We start from the raw sequence: 27241 nt of genomic DNA, 5'->3' as shown, positions 1-27241 counted from the left end.
AGCGGTTGTCAACATGGCTTTGTGTGTGGTAGGTCATGTTCAACCAATCTTATAGAGATTGTTCTTGAAGGTTATCAAGAAAGTTGATAAAGGGAGGGCAGTGGATATTGTCTACATCAGCCATTCTCATTGGGGGCCATCTGGATCTCCCGGGGTGGGAGCACATTTAAGGGGGTGGGACAAACTGAAATCATGGTTTTTTTTTTAATGTCATTAGTAGAAGAGAAGTAAGGAAGAAGCTAAATAAACTGAACTGCTTCACAGGGAAAGGGGAGGGGTATAATCGTTGAGCAGAGTCCTCAGGAGGACATAGCCAAAAAAAAGTTGAAAATGGCTGGTCTACATGGACTTTAGTAAGGCCTTTGACAATGTCTTGCCTGGGTGATTGGTCATGATAGATCAGTCGCTCAGTATACAGGATGAGGTATACTGGATTAAACATTGGCTTTGTGGGAGAAACCATAGAGGATTTCCTGTCCAATTGGAGGTCTGTGACTAGTGATATGCCTCAGGGACTGATGCTGGGTCCATTGTTCTTTGTCATCTATATCAGTGGTTTGAAAACTTTTTCTTTCCACTCACACGCTAACTTAAGTAATCCCTATGCTATCTGTGCTCTGTGATTAACAAGGGATTGCTTCGGGGGATGTGGAAAGAAAAAAGTTTGAAAACCATTGTTTTAATCATCCCTCATTGACTCGCTATGTGCACGGTTTCAGAACTCCAAAGGAAATGACAATTTTTCTCAAGCAAAGTATTTCAGTAATTCTCAACCTTCCCACTCACATCCCACCTTAAGCAATCCCTTACTAATCACAGAGCACTGATGGCGTAGGGATTACTTAAAGTGGTACGGGAGTAGAAAGCAAAAGGTTGAAACCCACTGATCTTTATCAATGATCTGGATGCAAATCGTGGTAAATTGGGTCAGCAACTTTGCAGATGACACAAAGATTGGAGGGGTAGTGGGCAGTGAGGAAGGTGAGGCTTTTAAAGCTTGCAGAGGGATCTGGATCAGTTGGAAAAATAGGTTGTAAAATTACAAATGGAATTTAATGCAGACAAATTAAGAAAGGACCTAGATGGTAAATGGTAGATATCTGAGGATATTACAGCAATAGGACCTGGGAATACTGTACAGAGACACAGTTCCCTGAAGGTGGCATCACAGAAATCAAAGTATTGTGTACAAGAGTTGGGATAAAGTTGTATAAGACATTGGTGAAGCCAGATTTATTGTGTGTAGTTTTGGTGACCCATGTATAAGAGGAATATTAATAAGATTGAAAGATTAGAGAAAAGATTTACAAGGATATTGTCGGGACTTGAGGAACAAGGAAGGTTAAGTGGGTTAGGAAATTATTCCCTTGAGCGTAGATTTGTTAGAGGTATATAAAAATTATGAGGGGGACGATGAGGGTAAATGCAAGCAGACTTTCCCCTGAGTTTAGGTGAGACAAGAACTACAAGGCATGGGTTAATGTTTAGAGGTAACATTAGGGGGACTTTCAATCAGCGTGGTGAGAGTGTAGAACCAGCTTCCAACAAAGGTGGTGCATGAGAGTTCAATTTCAACATTTAACAGAAGATTGGGTAGGTACATGGATGGAGGGGAATGGTCCTGGAGCAGGTCAATGGGACTAGGCAGAGTAGTAATTTGGCATGGACTAGAAGGGCTGAAGGGCCTATTTCTGTGCTGCTGTGTCTATGGAAAGTAGCTGCCACCATCACCTGGCCCTTTACCCCCTTGCCAAGTATCTGCAAGCCAGTTCAGCCTAAATACTGTACTGATTAAATTCAATACCCTTGTGCACTGTTAGGCTTGGACTCCCTCACCACCTCCCTGTGTACCTGATGTGACATCTGAAGTGTTCATTCCAGGGGAAATGCACCGTGTGCGATGGTCGAGATGACAACAAGGAGTACGCCAACATCCGCTCCGCCATGAAGGTCCTCATGTTCACCGACACTGAGAACTGGGAGATCAGCAAGCTGATGGCTGCCATCCTACACATGGGTAACCTGGCCTACGAACGTAAGTGCAGAGATTACCTACTCTCTGATGGAGTGAGCTTCAGAGATGATGATGGGTGTTGCCCTTTGAATCACCTGTCAGAGAAGACGATGGACCAAATGTTGGAAGCTGGGATGAATGTGGATGCGTGGTTGCTGGTTTACGTTTATTTATCACAGGGTGAGAAGGGTTCTTTTGTGAGCAGATTAACAGTTAGCTCTAATCTTCCTGCAGCTATGAAAAGAGCACCATTTACAGAGTACAAGATTGTAATGGAAATGAAGACCAATTAGTTACAAGCAACGGCAGCAAGAGAGCACTTGTGGGATTCATTCAAGAGCCTGATGGCTGTGGGGAAGAGCTGTCTTTAAGACTGTTGCTACACACTTTCACTCTCTAAGCCTTCTTCCAAATGAACCTCCAGCTCAGTGGTTCTCAACCTTTCTCTTTCCACCCGCATCCCACTTTAAGTGTTCCCTATGTCATCGGTGCTCTGTGATTAGTAAGGGGTTGCTTAGGGTGGGAAGAAAAAGTTGGAAAACTGCTGTTTTAATCATCCCTCATTGACTCATTATGTGCATGGTTTCAGAACTCGAAAGGAAATGGGGCGATGATCATTTTTCTCCAGCAAAATATTTCAGTAACAATTGGTTCTAGAACAGTGATCCTCAACCTTCCCTTCCTACTCACATCCCACCTTAAGCAATCCCTTACTAATTACAGAGCACCAATGGCCTAGGGATTATTTAAGTGGGATGTGAGTGGGAAGAAAAAGGTTGAGACCCATTGTTCCAGCAGATTGTGTATCAGCTCTCTCCAGGACACATGGTGGAGGGCAGAATGAACATGTAACATAGAACATTATAGGATTGTTCAGGCCCTTTGGCCCATGATATGGTGCTAACTGATGTAAACCTGAGAATGTGAGGTTTAAAATTATGCATAGAGAGACTAACTGCATTCTCTTCTCTTACTAATAATTTAACAAGTCTTGGGCTGATTATGACCTCCTTATTGGGTAAAGAAAGTAAAAGACTATTAACCATTGGGTAAGGACATGACTATGGTTAATGAATCCCCTTGCATGGTGAAAGTTTGTTTGAATGTTCTGGAAAGCTGGAAGATTGTCAGAATACCGTTTATCCCTTTGTATTGGGCAATCCTCGAAACTTAAAATTTTCACCTTAAAATCAGGTTGTCCTATACAAAGAATCTGACACAATCTCACGCATGCCCCACTAGTTATCTGCGAAGTATCAGCATTCCTCTGCCAGGTCCATCTGCCCGGTCTGACTGCTGTCGGCTCTATGGGCTTTAAACGGCCTGTTACAGGAGCCGACAGTGGTTCATTTTAAAAATATCCAAATAAAATTTAAACCTTTTAAATGATCATTTGCTATTAAAATATTGTGACAATAAGGTGCAGAAGCAAAGATTAACCCCTCCTGCCGCCTTTCTATTTCTCCACTCCTCCACCTCTGTTTCACAACCTAAGTGATACAGATTTTGCATCTTGTTCTTCTTTTATTTGTGTTTGCCTCAAAAGTGCTGTAAGAAGTGATAAACCTGGGAGGGAAAGAAGAAATGGCAAATAGCCTAAGAGTAGAGGCATTTCAGAGCTACTGGACCAACTCAGACAGGTGCTAGCAGCTGACTTCAAAACTCCTTTTAACTTGCTAGAAATCAAATTCGATCAAGTCCAGGCATGAGTGGATGAGCATGGCCAATAACTATATCATCTCTGGAACTCACTTCGGGTGACCTGAGCCAGTGCGTTAATGATTTAAAGATGTTTGCTCCAGTTTACGAGGAAGTAATTTGAAGCTAAAGCGGGCCTGGCAGGTCAGAGCAGATGACAAAACCTACGTATCCGGAATTTGGCAGAATCTATTGAAGGAGGACTTCCTACAAAATTATTCTCTGATTTGCAAGGCGAGGTTTACGGAGAGCAGACTGCTGGAGGAAGATTTTTTTGGAGGAAGATTTTTTTGTGGGGGGTATTTTAAGACCTTTCTGATGTGGATCTTGCAGTTTGGGGTGGGTGTCTCAATGTTGTTTATTTTCTAGGAGTCTATCCTAACCTTGACCATGCAGGGTTTAGCTCTATGCTAGTATTTCCTGTTTTGAGGCCAACATCTGGAGTTTTGATATAATTTGTGCTTACTAACCTACATTTTTGATCAGGGATAATGGGTAGACGTTTAAAGTGTCATCTGGAATGTCAATGGCCTAAATCATCTCATTAAAAGAAAGAAAGTGTTCTCACATATCAAACAACTTAAAACAGCATTTTTGTTTTATACTAGAAGCATACATTTGTTGCTCTGATAATTCTCACCTCATGGCATGGTGAAAGGGGGAGTATTTTATTCCACCTTCCTGATCAAATCTTGGAGGTGGGGGGGGGGGGTGGGTGTTCTCTTGATTCTTATTAATCAAAATATTCCTTTTGTGCATCACGATGTAATATCAGACTCAAACTGTCATTATATCATAGTCTCAGGGAAATTGTATAAAAAATGGTAGTTTTTGCTAATGTCTACACTCATAACATGGGTGATGTATGGTTTTTAAACTTTTTTTCTTCCTTCCTGGATCTGAACTCGTATTCTCATGTGCTTGGTGGGAATTTCAATTGCTGGTTAGATCCTGTACTAGATCAATCTTCTCTTAACCTTGGCATAATGAGAAAGTCCACTTTACTTACACAATCCTCCCTTTCAAATTATGGTATCTCTGACGTGTGGCATTTCTTTCAACCAAATTGGAGAGAGTATTTTTTCTTCTCACATGTTCACCATATCTTTTCTAGGATTGATTATTTTCTTATTGACAATCAACTGATCCTATTGACTCCCTCTTGTGATAGATCACACTCCTGTTGTATTGTCTATGATTTTTCCTGTTCTTCTCAAATAAAAATACTCTGGCCTTTTAATTCAACCCTATTGTCAGATAATTAATGGAGGAGCAGATTACCTTCTTTTAAATACAAATAAGATCAATAGAAACCCCCAGCTTGATAGTTTGAGATGCTTTGAAAGCCTACCTTAGGGGACAAATAATTTCTTATACTGTGAATATGAAAAGGAAGCCCAACAAATTAGAATTAATCAATCGTTAAAGAAATAGATCAACAATACAGTCAAGTTAAAAATCCAGAACGATATAAAAAAACGAGTGGAACACCAAACTAAATTTGACCTCCTCTTGGCATATCTAATTAAACGTCGACTTTTGAAGAGTAAGACTTGGTTTTATATCCATCATGACAAACTGGTAAAACTGGGAGCTCATCAGTTGAGAGGACTTGAAGCAAAATGGCAAATCATAAATGTTCAGTCGGATGATGGCGATGTTACTTCTGACCACTCTGTGGTTAATGATAGATACAGGAATTTCTATTCTCGATTTTGTACTTCCAAATTTCCAAAAAGTTGGATGGAGAATTTCTTAAATCATTTAAGCATCTCTACACTTTCCCCGATAACAAAAAGAGATCAGATGAAGCTAGATTGCAAGAGGAAATAGTTGCAGCTAGCTCTTCATTGCAATCTGGAAATCCCCAGGCCCTGATGGGTTTCCTGTGGAAATTTTTACATTTTCTTTTTTTCCTTTCATCTCATTCTAAGTTCTGAAACAAAAGGTATTACTGAAAACCAACAGACATTTTAGGTGGAAATTCTGGGGTCATCCAATACAGCAGTGTATACGGTTAATATGTAACTTGTAAGCCATGAGGCAGACACTCTTGAAGTGAGACTAGCTGCTTGTGGCAGTGCTTCCTGCTGTAACAGAGTTTTCGTGCTTTGCAAAATGAATTTTAAAAAATATACAGCATGTTCTGTTTGTTTATCAAGATATCTCAAGTCCACTTTAACAAACCAACTCTATATCAATCTAACTCTTCCCCACCTCACACCCAGAACCCACTATTTTTCTTACATCCTTGTGCCTGTCTGAGTCTTTTGAATGTCTCCATTTGGGGTAGAATGTTACTGTACAGCAATCAATGGTGTTTCGTGGCTTGATTGCAATTCAGATAATTTTTGCTTTTGTCCTATAGCCCGAATGTACGACAACCTGGATTCGTGTGAAGTTGTCTACTCTAGTCAACTGCTGACTGCTGCTGCTCTACTTGAGGTGAATATTGTGAGGAGGCTTAATAATTTGTATTCAATTTAATTTAGATTTTTAAAAAATAATTTAGACATACAGCACAGTAAATGGTCCATCAGACCAATGAGTCCATGCCGCCCAATTAACCTACATTTTGAAGGATGGGAGGAAACCAGATCACTCGGAGGAAACCCATGCAGACATGGGGAGAGCATACAAACTCCTTAGAGACAGTGTGGGATTCAACCCCAGGGGTTATAGGCCAATTGGGTATAATTGAGCAGCACGGGCTCATGGACCGAAATGTCATGTCACTGTGCTCCATGTTTTTTTATAAAAAAAAAACAAATCCTAAGCTCCATTAAGTTAATCTTTGATGATTCCCTTCTCTCTGTAGGTGGATTGCTTGGATCTCCAGAACTGCCTAACCAGCCGCACCATCATAACGAGAGGTGAGACTGTCTCCACGCCTCTTAACATGGACCAGGCTCTTGATGTTCGAGATGCTTTTGTGAAGGTGAGGGACTTGCGCTATGAAATTGTTGCAAAGCTTTGTCTTGGTAAAGGCTGCATGGCTTGGAACTGGAGGTGGGAGGAGAATTCTTCTTAGCTGGAGATTGATCATGAAGCTTTTCAGGGACTGGGGAAAGGTTGTGCAATTGGATGGAATTCATCACACAATAAAAAGTAAAAAGTGAATGTGCAACACCTCGTATTCTGTCCAAGAAGACAGCATTCACATCAACTTATTAGGTTTCTGTTCAATCACCCCTTGCCCCCCCCCCCCTCCCCACCCACCCCAATCTCTCTATCCTTCTGTCTCCTTTCCTCCAGCTCTAACCTTTCTCTTAGGCTCCCCTTCCTTCCCCACTCCCCCCCACCACCCATCTGTCCTGATTTTTCCTTTCCTCTAGCTCTCTCTCTTTCCCTTTCTTTCAGTCACCTTTCCTCCAGCTCTAATCTTTCTCTTAGGCTCCCCTTCCTTCCCCACTCCCCCCCACCACCCATCTGTCCTGATTTTTCCTTTCCTCTAGCTCTCTCTCTTTTTCTTTCTTTCAGTCACCTTTCCTCCAGCTCTGTATTCACAGAGCCACCCCCACCCCCGAGCAATTCTCACCTTCCCTCCCCTCCATGTACACCAATGGCCTTTGACCTGTTGGCCTGAGCTCGTCCCCCTGCCCTTTCTTCCCTTCAACCCCAGCCTTATTAATTCAGGCATCCGCCTGCTTTAGACTCACCCTGAAGAAGGTCTCCGGTCCGGAACATCAGTAATATATATCTTTACCTCCTATGGATGCTGCAAGACCGGCTGAGTTCTTCCAGAATTTCTGTGTTTTCACAGCGTTCTGCAGACTTTTTGTTTCACTCCAACCAGCAAAACCTTTGTTTTCTCTCAAATGTCCATTTATCCTTTGTGAGGCAAGTCAATTAAGGAAAGGTTGAGAGAGTGTTTACTGACAAAATAATGTGCAATGGGAATTTGAGGTAGGTGAGGCACAAAGATCCTTTTGAAGGTGGTACGTTTGGTGTTGCGGTTAGCACAACGCTGTTACAGCACCAGTGATCGGGACCGGAGTTCAAATCCCGCGCTGTCTGTAAGGAGTTCGTATGTTCTCCATGTGTCTGCATGGGCTCCAGTTTCCTCCCACATACTGTGGGTGAGAGTTAATTGGGCAGTACAGACTCATAGGCTGAAATGGCCTGCTACCGTGCTGTACGTCAAAAAAAAAATTTAAAATTAAATGTTGGGGTCTTTGCCTAATTGTGTTTTGCAATCTGCCAGTTATAATTTTGGGCTTTCCTCACAAACCTTTTGCTGATATCAGTCCCTCACTTGGCCATTTTCATCGAGTCATGCTGCATGGAAACAGGCTTTTCTGCACAACTCATTCACATACACCAGTTGGCCCAACTGAGCTATTCCCCTTTGTCTGAAATTTGGCCTGTTATGAGCTCAGAGGACTCATAAACTCAGCAGCAATAGATATTCACCAAGACAAAGGGTTACTTAAACCAAAGTTGCTTTTAATTATCTTTAAACATGAAAACAGAATCAAACTTTAACTTATCACTATTAACTTAACTAACCTAACTTAACCCCCTTCTAATTCTAAGTGCATGTGTATGTAATGTGTGTGTAAGTTCAGAAAATTTCTTTGATTCACAGTCCATTCTCACTTCTCATTCATCCAAGTTTAATGGTTGTAGGCAATTCTTAGACAAAATTTAACATTTATCAAGTTCACCAGTCTTTGATGCTTGAAAGGTAAATGGTTACCACTCAGGAAGGTTCTTGTTAGTTTTCAGAGAGAGATTTGTTGTTTGCTGGACGTAAACTGATTCCTTTTAATCAGCCACTTCAGTGTATTGCCGAAGAAATTTGCCCCATCAGGGTTTTCTAGATGATAACCTTTTTCCTACAGATCACCACAGAGTTCCTTTTTATTTCCCTTATTTCAAGTGAAACATTAGACAGCCAGTCCTCTCCTCTTGCATGAACCACAAGGGCTTTGATCAGGCTGAACTAACCACTCACAACCTGTCTTCCAAATGGGGTTTTCCACAAGCTGGCCAGCTTGTCCTGTTCCAGTCCCAGCTCCTGCTGCTGAACTGTAACACTGCAGAACTGATCTCTCTCTCTCTCTCTCTCTCTCGCTGTGTGAGAAAAAGCTTGTTCAACTCTCCCTGCTTGCAAAATCCACATGGCCCTCTTAGCTACACTCCCAGACAGCCTGCGGCTCTGAACTCCTCCTCAGATCTTTCATCTGTTGCTTTTCAAAACAACAATTAGTGAAGTCTCTTGGGCTCCATTGTTTTAAATGAGATCTGTTTTGAAGTGTTTGTATGTGACCTGCACTAAAAAAATAAACCTGCCCCAATTTATCTCCCAAAAACATATCTATAGACAGTACAAACACAACATCATCTGTCACAGGCCCATATCGCCCCAAATCAGTCCTTTCTATGTTCCTGTCTCTATGCTTTTTTAATTGTACCTGCCTATCACATGCTGCTCATTTCCCCCCACCTCTGTGTGGAACGATTGCCCTCAGCTCAGTTTTAAATCTTTCTTCCCTCACCTTAAACTTTGCCCTCTGGTTCGAGACCTCCTAGAGGGTGTGACATTTTGGAAGGACTCTCCAAGAAGTGATGCACTTTGGAGGGACAAACCAAGGTTGGACACACAGTTTTAACAGTCGGGCACTGAGGAGAGCGGTAGAAAAGAGGGATGTGGGAATACAGATACATGGTTCCCTGAAAATTGCATCACTGGTAGATAAAGAGAGGTTTTATCTTAATCAAAGTATTGAGTTTAGGAGTTGGGATGTTATGGTAAAGTTGGAAAAAGACATTGAGGCCAAATTTGAAGTATTGTGTGCAGCTTTGGTCACCTAACTACAGGTAGGATATAAAAAGATTGAAAGAGAAGATTTACTCAGAAGCTGCCAGGATTTGGGACTTTATTACCTGGAGCATAGGGGAGATTTGTAGAAGTATACAAAATTGTACATCGCCTTCATAGACCTCACCAAGGCTTTTGACCCGTGAGCAGGCGGGGACTGTTCCAGTTCCTTGGGAATATCAGCTGCTCAGCATTTGTCACTTCCTTCCACGACAACATGAAAAGCACAGTCAGCTTCAATGGATCCACCTCTGAACCATTTAAGTGGAGTGAAGCAGTCCTCATGCCAACACTGTTTGGCATCTTCTTCTCCCAGCTGATGTCACCTGCATTTCGGGATTCTAGGGACGGGAGTACATCTGCACACAAGAAGGGACGGAGAGCTCTTTAAATGGCCCGTCTGAAAGCAAAGAGCAAGACCCCCGGCGGGTTTTCATCAGAGAGCAACTGTTCACTGATGACGTAGCACTGACCTCCCACACAGAAGGGCAGATGAACAAATTCGCCAAGGCCCACCAGGAGATCGGGCTGGCGATCAACATCAAGAAGACCAATGTGAAGGGCCAAGATGTTGCGACCCCCCCCCCCCCCCCCCACCAGCAATCCATATTGGAGGTGAAGAACTTGATGTCACTCTCAGCTTCACACCCCTGGGCTCCTCCATCACCAGCATCTTCTCACTTGATGCTGAAATTGACAAGCACATCGCTAAGGCCGCCACTGTCATTGTGTCGAGACTAAGCAAGAGAACGTGGAGCAACAAACACCTCGCAATGAACACTAAGCTCAAGGTGTGTCAAGCATGGGTCCTCAGCACCCTGCTTTATGACAGCAAATCACGGACAATGTCGACAAGGTAGAAGATCCGGCTTGAGTGCTTCCATCACCGATGCCTTGGATGCATCCTGGCAGGACACACTCACCAACACCGAGGTTCTGGATAAAGCTGTGTCAGTGACTACTTCGGTGGCTTGGCCAAAAGACCTGCTGCACGTTTGTCTGTCTGAAGGGTCCCACCCACCGGTTGGCCACAGCTGCAGTTCAGAGATGTCTGCAAGCATGATCCAATACTCACTCTCTTCGAGGTGCTCAACTGGGAGCCCCTTGTTGACGACCATGACCACTGGAGAAGCGCTGCCAGGAAGGACGTGAAGAACGGACATGGCAGCTGGAGGACAAGAGGACATGGAGGAAGCAGAGACAACAGAGCCAGTCGACCGCAACCCATCGTTCCGACTGCATCTGCAGTAAGGGTGGCAGAGATTGTCATGCCAGAGTGGGCCTTATGGGCCATTCCAGATGCTGCTCTAAAAACAACTGGCTATCCATGGCGCTACCGTTGTCTTCCAAGACAGAAGGAGGCCTACCTACTGATACAACATTGCAGATAGACTAACTGCAGTTAGCTTTTCCCATTGAGCTTAGGAGAGATTAAAAACTAGAGGACATGGGTTAAGGGTGAAAGTTGAGGGTGAAGAGAATGGTGAAATTTTTCAAAGGGAGAGTGGTGGGAGTGTGGAACAAGCTGCCAGCTGAAGTAGTGAATGCAGGCTCACTCTTGACATTTAAGAAAACTTAGGTTGGGAGGAGTATTATGAAATGTGGACTAGGGGAAGGTCATTGGGATGAGGCAGAAAATAATTTGGCACAGATAGAAAGGCTGAAGGGCCTATTTCTGTGGTGTTGTGAACCACACAATTTTAATCTGAAGATTATCCACCTTGCACTAAACACTGCCACCTTTAGGTTAAAGCTGCTGTTTGTAGTTACATCATGCACTGTAACACACAAAAACACCCCACCCACCACAGTCTCTCTTCCTCCTTACCTCCAGCTCTGCATTCATAGAGCTAACCCACCTCCCCACACAATTCTCACCTTTCCTCTCCTACCCTCCTGTCCTTGTCCAATTATGACCACTTGTCTATCGGCCTCTGCCCCGTCCCGCAGACTTCCTAGCTTCACTCCACGGTCATTGGATCAGCTGACTGGGATTTGGGTATCTGGCCTTTGGAAAGGACCTGCTCTTTGAAGCACTCGAATAACCAAATGGATTTTTGGGCCTAGTGCGGGCCTCTTTCCCTGTTGTAAGACGACTTTGCCCACAGAGACTCCATTTGGAAGGGATAATATTAAACGGGAGGGAAACCTGCAGAGGGCCTAAGAGATGAAAAGGTGGGAGAAGTAGAGAGACCACTTGAAGCCGGGGCAGGGGAAGTTTTGAAGGGAAAAAGTGAATGCAGGAGTAGATTTATTTTTTTAAACTGGAAACATTCAGAGGTGCAGCAGAAGTTAGAAAATTGGATGTTCACGCACTTGGGCTAAAGGGGAATGGTATCTAATCAGACCGTGTTGAATTCCCAAGTTGTCATTTAAGGAAGTCGGAGTTGACCTTTGTCAGGCCCTTTTTGACAGGGGCCATCTTGCTATGGTTCCCCAAATGGAGCAGTTTGATCACATTTGACTTGGCTGAATTCTCTTTCCTTTTAAAATATTTTTATCGAGTTGAACATAATAATCCCATATGCAAGTTATATTGATAAAGTAAAGCAATATGATAACACACACATATCATTAAAATAAATGCACAGTAGAACACATTTTAAATTTCTTTCTTAATTGTTAAATACGATTGTTTGTTAAAATGATTATGCATTATAGATCGGTCAAATCATATTATTACCAAACCTCATTATACCTTAATTTTTAAAAAAACCTCACCCCTCCCTCTAATCAAGGATATTTAATCAAAAAGCAGGAAAAATACAAAGGTGAATCAAGTGGGTGACCTCCAGGAGATGTCTGATCAACACTAGAGGCACCTGCTTCACCTAAAACTGCCAGTTACGATCGCTGACTTGGCTGAATTCTCCAAGTGTTCTCTCGTCTTCCTCATGCGAAGATCCAGAGACACCAGGAAGTGGAACATTTCTTGGCAATTTGCCAGCCCAGATAAAGCGTAAAATATAGCAGAGAAGTTGTTGAGGGGATGCTCCGCATCCTGCCCTCCATGGTGTGATCTGGTCTTCACTGAGGCAGCTCCCCTTTGAGCAGATCAAAGAGGAACCTCCGGCATGGTTAACGACCACGCCAGCGACCTTTGTTCCAATCCAACGCTGTCTGTGAGGAGTTCTCCCAGCATGGGTTTTCCACCCACCCTCCAAAAAACACATACCAGGGTTGAAGGCTCATTGATTGTAATTGGGCAGCATGGGTTTCAATGGGTGGGATCTGTCTCCACCGTGTTGTAATTAAAATTTTGGAATGTAATTTAAATGACTATTTGACCGGAGTAAAAGAGAGGCAGATTCTTGTTGGATTTCCATCCTCAAAAGACCATGGGATTGCTCTTCTCCCCTTCCCCCTCCCCTCCCCCCCAAGCAATGCTTTTGGACCACTGCTGATATATATTTTTATTTAAATTTAGACAGAGAGTGCGGTAACAGTCCTTTCTTGATCATGAGCCCGTCCCATACAATCATATCCAAATAACCTGCAACCCTCATTTGTTTTGATGGGTGGGAGGAAACTAGAGCACTCGAAAGGAACCCACGCACAAACACCTTGCAGACAGCGCTGGATTCGAACCCCGGTCATTGACGCTGCAGCAGCATTGCGCTAACCGAGCTGTCTTGGAAGGGCAAATTGGGAAAAGGAGGGGAGAAGAAGAATGGGGAGTTGATGTTCAAAGATCTGGCCTAGACACGTGTTCTACTTCCTTCTACACCTCTTTCTGCCCATCATCAAGGGTATCTATGGACGGCTCTTTGTCTGGATCGTAGAGAAGATCAATGCGGCGATTTACAAGCCTCCATCCCGGGAGCCCAAGGTGGTGCGCAGGTCAATCGGTTTACTGGACATCTTTGGGTTTGAAAACTTCCAAGCTAACAGGTAAGGCGAGGCGCGTACCTTTCAGCCTGGACCTTGGGGACCTGGTCTTGGCAAAGTGCCAGGTGCTAAGTGCTCCCCATTTGGTTTGGACAAGAGATAGTGATTTGGTAACAGTGGGGACTGGAGTATCTATATCCCTTCCTGCAATGCACCTCTCTCTTAATTATCCAGATCTCAAATATCCCTCGAAAACCAAGATGGTCAATGCCTGTTCACCTTGCCTTTACTGGAACATACATATTGTGCTCTCAAAATTACTCTTTGAAGGCCTCTCACCTATCGAGCACATCCTTGCCAACCCACGCTTTCTATATCTTTTCCAATTTCCTTAAAATTGGCCTTTCTCCGGGGGAGGAGTCACGCGATGGAGTAGTGGCCGGACGGTGAACTCCAGCCCTCTCCAGAAAAGTCGGGAAAAACAAGAGAAAACACAAAGGCACAGAAATAAAAGTTACAGAAAAGTGAGTATAAAGGTGGAAAGAAGATGGCGACAAAAAAAGAAAAGTCGAAAGCAACGGTAAGAAGAGAGGAAGAGAAGACAAAGGAGGAAAAAGGTGAAGGCCTTACCTGTCCGAAGAGGCCCGCTGCGGAGAGAGAAACCCGCTCCCTCAGGTCGGTAAATAATGGACTACAAAAATGGCTCGCAGAGCCGAGCAAAAGTGCGCAACCGCGCATGCGCGAAGTTTCGCGCATGCGCGATGCGAATGAAAAAAAACACACTGACGGGAGGGGGGACCAGCTGGGGAGTCGATCTCCACAGCCGGCAACGACAGCTGCAGAACACCTGCAGCAAGAAGAGACCACAGAAGACAATAGAAACAAGATAGAAGAGGAGGAAAGGGCAACAAAGAAACAACAGATGGTCAACCTAGAGGAAGAAGAAGAGGAAGAGTATGGTGAAATAGAAGAAGAAAAGATAGGCAAGGTAAAGGATATACTTGCTCTTATTAAAGGATACATGGAGTCATTTAAAGAATGGCAAACACAGGAATTTAAGGATTTAAGAAAAAGAATAAACAACACAGAGGAGAAAATAATTAAAATGGAGATGACCTTAACAGAAATGGGAAAAAAAATGGACAAGATGGAAGAGCGGGCAGTAGCAGCAGAAATGGAGGTAGAAGACTTAAAAAAGAAATTGGAGGAATCTAATAAAAAAACTAAAGAGACACAAGAACTACTAGCTCAAAAAATAGATACAATGGAAAACCATAACAGAAGAAATAACATAAAGATAGTGGGCCTTAAGGAAGATGAAGAAGGCAAGAATATGAGGGAGTTTATAAAAGAGTGGATCCCTAAGACCCTAGGATGTCCAGAACTACAGCATGAAATGGAAATAGAAAGGGCACATAGAGTATTGGCCTCTAAACCACAACCACAACAAAAACCAAGATCTATTGTAGTAAAATTCCTAAGATATACTACAAGAGAAAAGGTACTGGAGAAGACAATGGAAAAAGTAAGAGAGGGCAACAAACCACTGGAGTATAAAGGGCAAAAAATCTTCATTTATCCAGATATAAGTTTTGAACTCCTAAAGAAGAGAAAAGAGTTCAATACAGCAAAGGCGATTTTATGGAAGAAAGGGTATAAATTTATACTAAAGCATCCAGCGGTATTGAAAATATTTATTCCAGGACAGCAAAACAGACTATTCTCGGATCCAGAAGAAGCACGAAAATTTGCAGAACAATTACAAAAATAGACTGAGGGAGGAAGACGGGTAATGAGAGTTAAAATGATCACGACTGATATGTATGTGGGTAAAGACAAAAATAGACTGAGGGATGAAGACAGGTAATGAGAGTAAAAATGATCACGATTGATATGTATGCAGGTAAAGAGGTATAAGAGTGAATAGAGACAATGAGCATACATGAATGTATCTGTACTTAGAGGAAAATATAGATAGTATAGACAAGAATTAATAAGGGAAGGTAATGGAATAGAGAGAATAAGGAGGGAATTAAAAGAGGGACCTTTGTGACATATGAAAAGTGAAATCTTTTCTGGGGGAGGCGGGGTGGGGGGAAATAGCGGTCACTGCACAATCAGTTGACGCTTGCGAGTGGATTCGCAAATCCAAATGGAGAGGGGAGATGTGGTTGTCCGACAAGGGATAAAGGACAACTCAGGAGGTGAAGGGGAGATTGGGGATAAATAAGATAGAAATAGGAGAATAAGGAAAATGTTAGATGTTGTAGGAATGTTGTCTTATAAAGAGTTGAAAATAAGAAAACAGAAATGGAAAAGGAGGAAAGGTAATGATGGAAAAACGGAAAGAGAAGATAAACAAAATATAAAAGGGCTACGCTGAACTATATGTCTTTAAATATTAATGGAATACATAACCAAATTAAAAGGAAGAAACTACCAAATTTAAATGAATAAATGTATTCCATTAGAAAAAATAACATATTGGTTAAGAAATAATATTGAAATATTCGAACAAGTATAGGAGCCTTACATTAAATACAATAGCGAAAACCTACCGGGGACAAACATTACCTAAGTTGATGGAAGGAGAAGGAAAGAAAAGAATGGACTCAGTAGAATTTCTGGTGTAATTTTGTTGAATGACAACATTGTCTGACTGGCTTAATGCAACCTAGATTGTATACCTAAAATGGATGAGAGGGGGGGGGGTGGGGGGGTGGTTTGGGAGGAAAGGGGGGGGGGGAGAAAAAGTCACTGTATATGTGTGAAAAGAAATAGTGTATATCATGGCTAATGTGATTTATGGTGTGAAAAATAAAAAAATTTAAAAAAAAAAAAAAAAAATTGGCCTTTCTCCAATTTACAATCTCAACCTGAGGCCCAGCCCTATCCTTATCCATAACTATCTTGAAACTAACGCCATTATGATCACTGAACCCGAGTGTTCCCCTACAAACACTTCAATTACATCTCCTGTCTCGTTCCCCAATAGGAGGTCCTCTCTCTCGCTGGTATCTCTCTATATTGATTTAGAAAACTTTCCTGAACACATTTGACAAACTCTAAACCAGCCTTTCTTGACCATTTTTTTGGCTATGTCCCTTCTTGGAACTGAGCTCAGAGTTTATGGGCCCCCATTCCTGTGAAACAGTCAGGTTTTGTCTTCTTCTGTGCTTCTCTTCTGCCGACTACATAAAAAATGTATATATTTTTTTAATGTGAGGTGAAAAAAAAGTTTTTTACTTAAATGAGCTGTTTTCCCCCCCCACTGAGAATGGTGGCTCTAAGCCATCCAGCCCTCTTACACTATGGAACACCCAGTCAATTAATATCTGTGAAGTTGAAGTCACCTACTGTCATAACTTTGTGAGACTAGGTCTGCAGTGTCTCTACAGATTGGCTTCTCCTATTCTCGCTCACTGCAGGTCTCCCCCCCCTCCCCCCCGACTCGCGCTGCTGGCCTCTCCCCCTTGCCTGTCTGACTCATGCTGCCGGTCTCTCCCCCTTGCCCGACCAACACGCGCTGCTGTCTTTCTCCCCACCTGCCGGTTTTTGGAGCTTTCTGGATTTTAGATGTCCAGGTAATGGATTGTGTACCGGTATTTCCTGTTTTAAGCTTTGTTCCACCTTTGATATGTTTCTAGAGGTCCATTTCTGTTTCCCCAAATTTTCTGTGGTCTAGAATTTGAGGTACAACCTGCATTGGGCAGTCTATAATACAATCCCATGAGTGTGGTCATACCTTTCCCATTCCTCAGTTCCACCCATATAGTCCTAGTAGACGAGCCCTCTAGTCTGTCCTGCCTGTGCACAACTGTGATATTTTCCCTGACTAGCAATGCCACTTCTCCCCCTTTCATCCCTCCTGCTCTATCACATCCGAAATAGTGGAAGCCCGGAACAGTGAGCTGCCAGTCCTGCCCCTCCTGCAACCACATTTCACTAATGGCCACAATGTCATAATTCCATGTGCCAATCCACACTCTGAGCTCATCTGCCTTTTCTACAATACTCCTTGCATTGAAATAGATGCATCTCAGAACATTTTTTCCCCCACCATGCACAACCCTTTGATTTCTGCCTTTGTATGCAGACTTCATCTTTTTCCACCTGACATTGCTATCTCCTCTGGCACACTGGTTCCCACCCCCCTGCAAATCTAGTTTAATCACCTTACAAGAGAAGCCAGAGGCTTTAATAGTTTAGGCTAGCGGGTTCACATTCTTCTTTCCACCCACATCCCATCTTAAGTAATCCCTATGCTGTCGATGCTCTGTGATTAGTAAGGGATTGCTTAAGGTGGGATGTGAGTGGAAAGAAAACCACTTTAAAAAAAAAAAAATCGTACTGTGACAGCAAGCGAGCTGGCTCCAGCCACCACAAGCAGGATCCACAGCCAGCGGCATCCATGGGGACTCTCAGTGCGGGGCAAAGCCTCAGCCTGGAAGCCGACGTCACTTCCGCCCTGCAGGGCACGAGGGCCACTGGGAAGCGCAGGGCTCAGCATGTTTCTTTCGCTCACAGTGGCATACCAGCCGTAGTACCTCATTAACTCGTTATGTGCAGGGTTTCACAACTCCAAAGGAAATGGGCCAATGACAATTTTTCAAGCAAAATATTCCCGTATTGATTGGGTCTAGAGCAGTGGTTCTCAACCTTCCCTCCCCACTCACATCCCACCTTAAGCAATCCCTTACTAATCACAGAGCACCGATGGCATATGGATTACTTAAAGTGGGATGTGAGTGGAAAGAAAAAGTTTGAGAAGCACTGGTTCACAGTCAGAATCTTTTCTCTCCCCAGGGTTTGTTGGCAGGCCCTTAAATCGGCCTTGCAAGTTGCTCAGTTGGCATAGCATTTAGCACAACGATTTTACAGCATCAGTAATCGGGGCTGGGGTTTGAAACCTGAGCAAGGAGGTTGTACATTCTCCCAGTGTCTGCATGGATTTTCCCCAGGAGTTCCAGTTTCCTCCCACCCTTCAAAGTAGGTTAATTGGGTGACATGGACTCGAGGGCTGAAACGGCCTGTTACCATACTGTATGTCTAAATTTAAAATTTAAACATTTAAATTCAGTTCCATGAACACCCAACACCAGGATCCCAAGTGAAGAGCAGAAACACTGAATCCACGGAACATCAGTTGGCGCGGTTCTGTCCCACGTCAAGGTGGCGGAGCACAGAGGAGGAGGAAGTGCTTGTCCCAGAGGGGAGCAAATCTGTAGAATTCTCTGCCCAATTTCAGTCTTCCTCACTCAAGGCCGGGCTAGAATTTTGAAGGATCAAGGGAAGAGATGGGTGGGTGGAGTTGAGTCGGCCGAGATCTTGTTGAACAGTGGAGCAGACTCGGACGGTTGATTCCTGCTCCTGTGGTGCCCTTACGGAGACGAGTTGTGTTCTAACCTGGCCCTCTGCTGCCCTACAGCTTCGAGCAGCTCTGCATCAACTTTGCCAACGAAAACCTGCAACAGTTTTTTGTCCGCCATGTCTTCAAGCTGGAGCAGGAGGAGTACAACCTGGAGAACATCAATTGGCAGCACATCGAATTCACCGACAACCAAGATGCTCTCGATATGATCGCACTCAAGCCCATGAACATCATTTCCCTCATCGATGAGGAGAGCAAGTTTCCCAAGGTAGGAGCTGGGATAAGTTGGGTGCACCGGAGAGAGGGCTGGTGAGGGCTCTCTCGCAACCCAGGGGGATTGTTCCACCAGGGGCCAGGCCTAGCTCATCGGATCCCTGACCTTGTCCCTTGCAAATTATTATCTTTCTCTTACCCTGTCGATACCCTTTCCTCAGCGCTTCGAACCACTTGTGTTCTGATGAACGATCCTTAATTTGAACTTTCGTTGTTTCCTGTCTCACTAATACTGGCTGATCTGCTGAGAGTAAAAACAGAAGGAATGGCAGAGGAACTCAGCAGGTCTCACAGCATTCGATTCTTTTATTGCTGTGCAATAAAACAGAACATGTAATGTTACATGACATTTCTTTTAGTTGGCCGTAAGGCAAAAATTCACCATCAGCAGAAATTGCCCAGCTCCTCTTACAGTCAGAGAAAGAGAAGCAAAGAGAGCCCTCCCAACCCCCACAACCAGAGTCATTAGCCCCTTTTCCACTAGCATCCCAGTTAACTGGCCGTGCAGGGTCCCGGGATGGGAAGTCCTTTGTGCACTTTCCACTAGGTCACCCTTAACTGGGACATAACTCATCCCCAGGGATTGGAGTGGTCGACCTTCAACTGGAAACACGTGACTTTCTGCTGTCCCTCTTCCACTGGTTTTATTTGCAAATGCCAGGGATATGAGTAGGGGTCGAGGTGGTTCATCCCCGACCGGCGGGCTGACAGTTTTCTTTTTCCCTCCGATCCCTGTCCTACTTAATTCCTGGGACAAGGTGCTGGTAGAAAAGGGGCTACTGAGTGCCCGTGGATTTGCCTTCAGTGCTCCCGCAGCTTCTGCAGCCGCATAGACCTCTGTCCAAACCCGAGCTCCAGATGCGCACCTCTGCAATATCAGGAAGTCCACAGCACTCTCTACAGCAGTTTTTTGTCTGCCATGTCTTCAAGTTGGAGCTGGAGGAGTACAACCTGGAGAACATCAACTGCAGCACATTGAATTCACCAACAACCAGGACGCCTTCGATATGATCACATTCAAGCCCATGAACATCATTCCCTCATCGACAAGGAAGAGCAAGTTCTGATACCTTGTACCCCTTCAGCCAGTAGCCCAGGCCTGCACGAGTTCCTCGCTCGAGACACCTCCTGTGGTGATGTGACCACCAGCCGACTGCAGGGGGCGATCTCTGTACCTGCAGGAAGACCACCTAAGAGACTGACTCCACCTGGCCGGCTGTCAATAATCAGCTGACCTGAATAGACCTCCTAAAGGCCTGACTCCACTTGGCTGGCTGTCAATCAGCCGACCTGAGATGGCCCCTCCTGAGCCAGTCACATGGGGAGCCGCCAAGTCTGAACACTATTAGTCTGAACACTAATAGAGCCTGTTGTAGAGTTTTGTGCTTGCTTCCTCCTCAGCGCACCACACCTACAGCCCACTGCCTATGGGTTCTTCTGCCTCAGAGCCCCTCGCTGGTTGGTCACCATCCCAGGGGTTGTTTCCTCCACTTTTCCTTCTCAAATGGGTGGATGATCGGCCCATCTTCCAGTTCCCTGAACTGGTTCTCTGCTTCCCCCAGAGTCCACAACCTCTTGAGGCCGCTGCTTGTCATAGGCGCTGCCATCTTGGGCTCAGACCCCACGGTCATAGGATTTTAAAATAAACCACTATCAGCTCCTTAAACAGGTCATTTGAAGCCCAATGGCAATCGGGCTGGGTGGTTGAACCCCACAGAGAACTGCTATGTCTCCTCCATGGGTCTATACCAGTTACTTATTTTGGGCATTGGCAGACTGATATCACTCACACATTGGAGGAACAACACTTCACATTCCACCTGGGTACCCTCCAACCAGATGGCGTTAAGATCCACCTCTCCGGTTTCTGTTAGACCTTGCCCCATCTCTCCCTTCCCCTATCCCTCCTCCAGTTCAGTTACCTGAATTAAAAGAATAGGGAAAAGGGAAGAAAGACCCACAGACAAAGGGTGATAATAGGATATGGAGGGCAGGAGAAAGGTGAGAAATGATTGGGGCACTTTCCCCTCCTGCCCTGCTACGTCCAGTTATCACCCTTTTTCTGTGGGCCTGGGCCCCTCCCCTTCTCCATAGTCTTTTAATTCCAGCACCTGCCTGCTTTATACTCACACTTTGAGGAAGGGCTCAGGCCGAAATGTCAGTAATATATCTTTACCTCCTACGGATGCTGCGAGACCGGCTGAGTTCCTCCACCACTTCTGTGTTTTTTAACCGCAATCACAGCGTCAGCAGACTTTGGTGTTCCACCGATACGTCGGCTTCCCTTCACTTTCTATGGACGCTGCACGACCTGTTGAGTTTCTCTGGCACGTTTGTATGTTGCGCTCGACCCCCAGTGCCTGCAGGCCTTCTTGGTTAACGCCTCTGATAACAGATTTATTTCTACTCCCACTGCCAGACAGAGTAGTGATTTCCAACTTGCTCAGAAGCAAAACCTGCAGCTCTGGGAAGTTCTGCTGAAGGGGAACTGACCTGAAACATTCCCTCCTCAAAAGAATTTTCTGGTTTGCATATTCCAACGTGTCTTCAATTGGGTTGCCCTAATTTTTTTTAAAAATCTGTCCCCTTTTGGCTTGTGATCCATCCAGTGTTACAAAGAGCTTCCCTCTAGTAACCCCAAAGCCCCGACCTGCCAGGGGGGAGAGAGAGTTGACAGACCAACAGACAACAACGGACCAGGCTCAGAAGCATTAGTAAAAAAAAAAAAATGCTGGAGAAACTCAGCTGGTCAGTGTCCTTTAGCAAAGGTAAAAATACATAACCGCCATTTTGGGCTTGAGCCCTTCAGTAAGGTGTGGAAAAACGTCGGCAGGCGTCCGAACAAAAGAGTAGAGGGGGAGGTGTGGTGGGGGGAGGAGCATGGTAGCACGGGCAGGATGTAATAGGTGAAGAAGGGAGGGAAGGTACAGCACCAAGCATTGGAAAGTAGGGATGGCTCTGGCAATAGAGGGAGAAGGGGGAGGAGAGCTGGGGGGAGGGGGGGGGGGTGCGATGCACCATCAATGACTCAAAACACTGAAGTAAAACTGATAGGCTTTTATTCTCAAAAGAATGAAGGCAGGTCCCTGCTAGTCGACTGTCCCGAACTGAGGAAGGGGCTGAGGGACGGTCACCTTTATTTAGGAGCCTGTGGGAGGGGCCACAGGTACAGTCAGCCAATGGGAGTGCCCAGACAGATAAATATGTAGCGAGGGGGAGAGGAGAGCAGGTTAGCAGAATCCGAAAAAGTCACTGTTAATGCCATCTGGCTGGAGAGTGCCCAGACTGAAAACCAGGTGTGTTTCCTCCAGTTTTGGTCTTGATGGGAGAGTACATAAGGTCACGGACAGACATGCAAGTATGGGAGTGTGACACAGAACTGAAATGGTTGGCTCCTGGGAGGTCTGTTGCTGGTGCGGACAAAGCGAAGCGATCTCCCAATTTTTGCCTGGTCTCTCCGGCGTAGAAAAGGCCAGAAGGGGAGCGCCAGATGCAGTAATTCAGTCCTGCGGATACACAAGTGAAGTGTTTAGGTGAAGCTTCTTCACGCAGAGAGTGTGGAAGGATCTGCCAACTAAAGTGTTGAATGAGGGCTCAATTTTGACATTGAAGAAAAATTTGGACAGGTAAATGGTTGGGATGTGTAAGGATGGAGATAGACTGTCTGCAGGTCAATGAGGCTAGGCAGAATAATAATTGGCATGGACTAATGGGCCGAAGGGCCTGATCTTGGGCTGTAGTGTTCTACGTTTGGCAACAGGAAGCAAGAGCTTAGACCCTCAAATGGAGCGTGGGTGTATGGCAAAGTGATCACCCAGTCTGCCTTTAGTTTACTGATGTCAAGGAGGCCACACTGAACTCAGTAGATTGGGTTAGATCATTTGTACAGTTGTTCCAAGATTCTTTACGAAAGTGTCTCCTCACAGGGTACAGACGCAACGATGCTGAATAAACTGAACTCCCAGCACAAGCTGAATACCTTCTACATCCCTCCCAAGAACAACTACGAAACCCAGTTTGGCATCAACCACTTTGCTGGGATCGTCTACTACGAGACGAAAGGTGGGTGTCAGCTATATCAACAGGGGCCATACGCCCCTCCACCCCCATGGTGAGGGGTGGGGGGGGGGCACAGCACCTTTAAGGATGGAACCACAGACTGACCACACCCTTCTGACACCATGTTCTACTCCTCCAGCTTCTGATAGGGCTCCATCTTTTACAGTAATTTCTTTCATTTTCTTCCTTTCCTCATCCATCCATTTCTCTCTGTGGATATTTTCTGTTGCTTTCGCTCAATATTTGAACTTCCTTGAGCTACGTTCCCATGTAAGCTGCGATTTTGAATCTAATTCTGGGCAAAGCCGAGTAAATGCACGGAGGATATCTGTGAAAATGGTCAAAGGGAATGTGGAAAATACACACAAATGCTGGAGAAACTCAACAGGTCAAACAGTGTCTTTGTGTAGTGTTAGAAACAGAAGAACCTTCACAGAAATTGCTCGAGACAAAAATTGAGAACAAAGAACATTTATTATACAACAATGCAAAGTTGAGTGCTTCCCCTTACCCTGAGAATACACACATACACTGGGGCTCACCCAACTTTTATAAAGTTTATTACAGTATAGAAGTACCCTCTCCCTTACATTCTTCTGCCTCCTGGATGAGTTTGGCATTAGGCAATCCTGTCTGCCTACGTGCTGCTTCTGTGAACTTGGAAGACCAGGGGGTATCCTGTCAGTGTCCCATCATGTCATTGTCCTTATTCACACCTTCCTGACTCTCTTACATGCAGAACTTGCTAATTCTGTCTAAGGCTAGAAGACCCTTATCTTATCCAAACTAACTTTACTTCCTACATTCTATTATCTATTATCTATCCTTATCTTATTCATACTGGCTTTATTCATTACACATATATCTATACTAGTTTCCTCATTTTCATATTTTTATATCAGTTTTACTCATCTCTCACAATCCTCACTTTTCTTTTATATCGGTGTTACTCATCTCTCACATGTAGCAAAAGTGAAGCTACACCACCAGCATTTCAGGCTTAAACCCTCCATCAAGGTATGGGGAACATGAGAGATGTCTGAACAAAAGGGGGAAGAGGGGTTGGTGAGGGTGAGAGATGATGGGTTGGGAGGGGGGGTGGACACTGCAGGAATGGAGGGTTGTGACAGAATATATAGAAATATTTTTTGGAGATTAATTGGGAAAAGTTACATACAAACACTTTAAAACAGATCTTATTTGAAATACTGGAGAATTCCTATCCAGAGTGACTTCACAGAAACTTTGGAAGAATGCCTATGGAGACTTCCCAAATAGGTGTTAATTGGACTGACGTTGTGGAATGAATGGACTATTGTCTTAAAGCAACAGCAGAGACTTGATGGCTTTTCACAAGAGAGCTCAGAGAGAGGTCACTGATGGGTTCTTTTTTACCTAAAAACAACAGATGAATCAGAAGATTGACTCCGATTGTTTGATGCAGAAGTTCAGGTGGTTTTTGCAAGCAGAGGGAGAAAGCAGACTCTGACTGAGGGTCAGAGTGTGTGTGAGAGAGAGAAAAAGCTGTGACAAGTAGCAGAAGCTTGCTGGAACTGAAATAGAAGCTAGAAAGTTGGCGATCTAATGTTTCACTGGAATATAGAAACAGAAAGGAACTCTGCGGTAACCTGAAAGAAAGAGGTTATCATCTGGAGAACCCTGATGGGGCAAGTTTCTTCAGCAATACGCTGAGGTGACTGAGGGAAATACCTCAGTTGTGGATGTCCTGGAACAACACATCTCTCTGAAAATCAACAAGAACCTTCCTGAGCGGTAACCATTTGCCTTTCGAGCACCAAAGCCTGGTGAACTTTATACAGGTTAAATTCTGTGCACAGTATAAGAATTGCCTGCAACCGGTGAATTTGGAAGTATGAGAAGTGAGATTGGACTGTGAATCAAAGAACTTTTCTGAACTTACACACACATTACATACACGTGCACTTAGAATTTGAAGGGGGTTAGGTTAGTTAAGTCAATAGTGATAAGTTAAAGTGTGATTCTGTTTTCATGTTTAAAGATAATTAAAAGCAACTTTTGGTTAAGTAACCATTTGTCTTTGTGACTATCTATTGCTGCTGGGATTTGGGGTCTTGGGTTGTAACGGGGGGGGGGAAGAGGAGTTTAGGTTAGGTGGATAGAGAAAGGAAGTTGGAACTGGAAAAACTAGTTAGGGGGGAGGGGGAAAATAGCAAGCTTATTAATGGAATGCAGTGAACTCAATGTTCATGCCCTGGGGTTGAGGAGTGCCCAGACGAAAAATGGGGTGTTGTTCCTCCAATCTGCAGGTGGTCGGGGTGGGATAGTGTGAAAGGCCATGGACAGACGTGAACTTGAGAGTATGACTTAGAATTGAAATGGTTGGCTACGGAGAGGTCACTTTTGTTGTTGATGGAGAGGAGGTGCTGGGCGAAGCGATCTCCTAATCTGCGACCGGTCTCTCCAATGTAGAGAAGGACAAAAGGAAATATAGTTCTTATTTACACACGTATTTGAGGGGTGGGAGTGGTTGAGGGAAGGAAAGAGAGCTGCAGAATGGGATATATTGATTTGCTGGCATAGACTTGATGGACTGAATGGCCTGTAGTGTGGTACTGAACATCTCAGCTGCAAAGGCGCCTCACAGAAAGTGAATTGAAGCTGAGGATCAAACGCGCCGTGGCTTTATTGTTGGGGATTTTCAAGGCCTGAACAAGGTGCTCTGTGGCCACTGACTTATGAAGGACCCTCACGGAATGGCCAAAAGGAGGATGCAGAGAAATCGACTCCGCAAGTGCCAGCTGAACCGAAGCTGAGCAAGTAAGGCTGCAGATGCCGGGGTCAGGGGAAAGGCACAAACTTGGTGGGAAGAGCCCAGGCCTGAAATATTGGTCACCCTGAGTTTCTCCTGCAAGCTTGTGAGCTGCCCTCCAGCGTTACCAATATCTTGATTTGTACACTTCTTTTCTCATCAGGTTTTCTGGAGAAAAATCGCGACACCCTCCATGGAGACATCATTCAATTGGTTCACTCCTCCAAGAACAAGTTCATCAAGCAGATCTTCCAGGCTGATGTAGCTATGGTGACTATCTGTTTTGATTTAACTGATGGGAATATTTATTCTCAATTGAAATTGACGGATGGTTCCCATCCCATTTTCTCCAGCATGTGTCCCTTGGAGCTTGTTCCTTCTCGGGTTCATCAGCACCTGACTCCTCTGCCACCCTCTGTGCTAAGGGGTCATTTCCAATGGCAAGTTTGGAGATGACATTGAGATTCAGGGAGAGGTGGACAGCAGGTAGGGTTTCCAAAGCTTGCAGAGGGAGTGGGACCAGCCGGAAAAATGGGCTGCAAAATGGCAGATGGAATTTAATGCGGACAAGGGTGAGGGGTTGTATTTTGGAAGCTCAAGCCAAGAAAGGACACTGAGGAATGCAGTAGAACAGAGAGATCTGGGAATACAGATACATAATTCCCTGAAAGTGGCGACACAGGTAGATAGGGTCATGAAGAAAATTTTTGACATATTGGCGTTCATGAATCAAAGTATTGAGTTGGGATGTTGTACAAGATTTTGATGAGGGCAAATTTGCAGGATTGCGTACATTTTTGGTCACCTAACTACAAGAAGGATATGAATAAGATTGAAAGAGTGCAGAAGAGATCAGAAAAATCAGAATTTATTGTCATGAATGAGTAATTAAATTCGGTGTTTTGCGGCAGGATCACAGTGTAAACATTCATATTATAACCATCTTACAAGATTGCTATATTTTAAAAAAAAGTGCACAAAATGTAAGGCCGTGTCTTTGGTTCATTGATCATTCAGGAATCTGATGGCAGCGGGGAAGAAGGTGTCCTTGTGCCGCTGAGGGCTCGTCTTCCGGCTCCTGTCCCTTTTTTCTGATGGAGGCAGAGTGAAGAGGGAATGGCCTGGGTGGTGGTGGTGGGGGGTGTCTTTGAGGATAGAGGGTGCTTTTTTAAGACTTCACCTCATGTAGATGTTTTCGATGGAGTGAAGTCTGGTGCCTGTGATGTCTCCGGCCGAGTTAACAGCCCTCTGGAGTCTATTCTTCTCCTGAGAGATGGCACGTCCATACCGGACAGTGATGCAACCAGCCAGAATGCTTTCCACAGTACACCAGTAATATTTTACGATTGTCTTCAGTGTGACATACCGAATCTCCTCAGATAC

The 27241-nt window shown here is 44.5% G+C and overlaps 1 protein-coding gene across 4 annotated transcripts in view; it reads left to right on the top strand.

Moving 5' to 3' along the window:
- Positions 1 to 27241, top strand: part of myo7aa (myosin VIIAa) — a 268383-nt gene that overhangs the window by 105036 nt on the left and 136106 nt on the right. For all 4 annotated transcript variants that reach the window (XM_069892099.1, XM_069892100.1, XM_069892096.1 and 1 more), the window contains 7 exons: positions 1882 to 2035; positions 6081 to 6157; positions 6531 to 6650; positions 13285 to 13427; positions 18793 to 19003; positions 22935 to 23070; positions 26022 to 26128. In XM_069892099.1, the coding sequence (XP_069748200.1) occupies positions 1882 to 2035; positions 6081 to 6157; positions 6531 to 6650; positions 13285 to 13427; positions 18793 to 19003; positions 22935 to 23070; positions 26022 to 26128 (948 nt within the window). The remainder of the gene's footprint in view (positions 1 to 1881; positions 2036 to 6080; positions 6158 to 6530; positions 6651 to 13284; positions 13428 to 18792; positions 19004 to 22934; positions 23071 to 26021; positions 26129 to 27241) is intronic.

Source organism: Narcine bancroftii, chromosome 7 (assembly GCF_036971445.1).
Source record: "Narcine bancroftii isolate sNarBan1 chromosome 7, sNarBan1.hap1, whole genome shotgun sequence".
In the NCBI taxonomy this organism is placed as follows: Eukaryota; Metazoa; Chordata; class Chondrichthyes; order Torpediniformes; family Narcinidae; genus Narcine; species Narcine bancroftii.
This window is presented reverse-complemented; position numbering and strand designations above follow the sequence as displayed.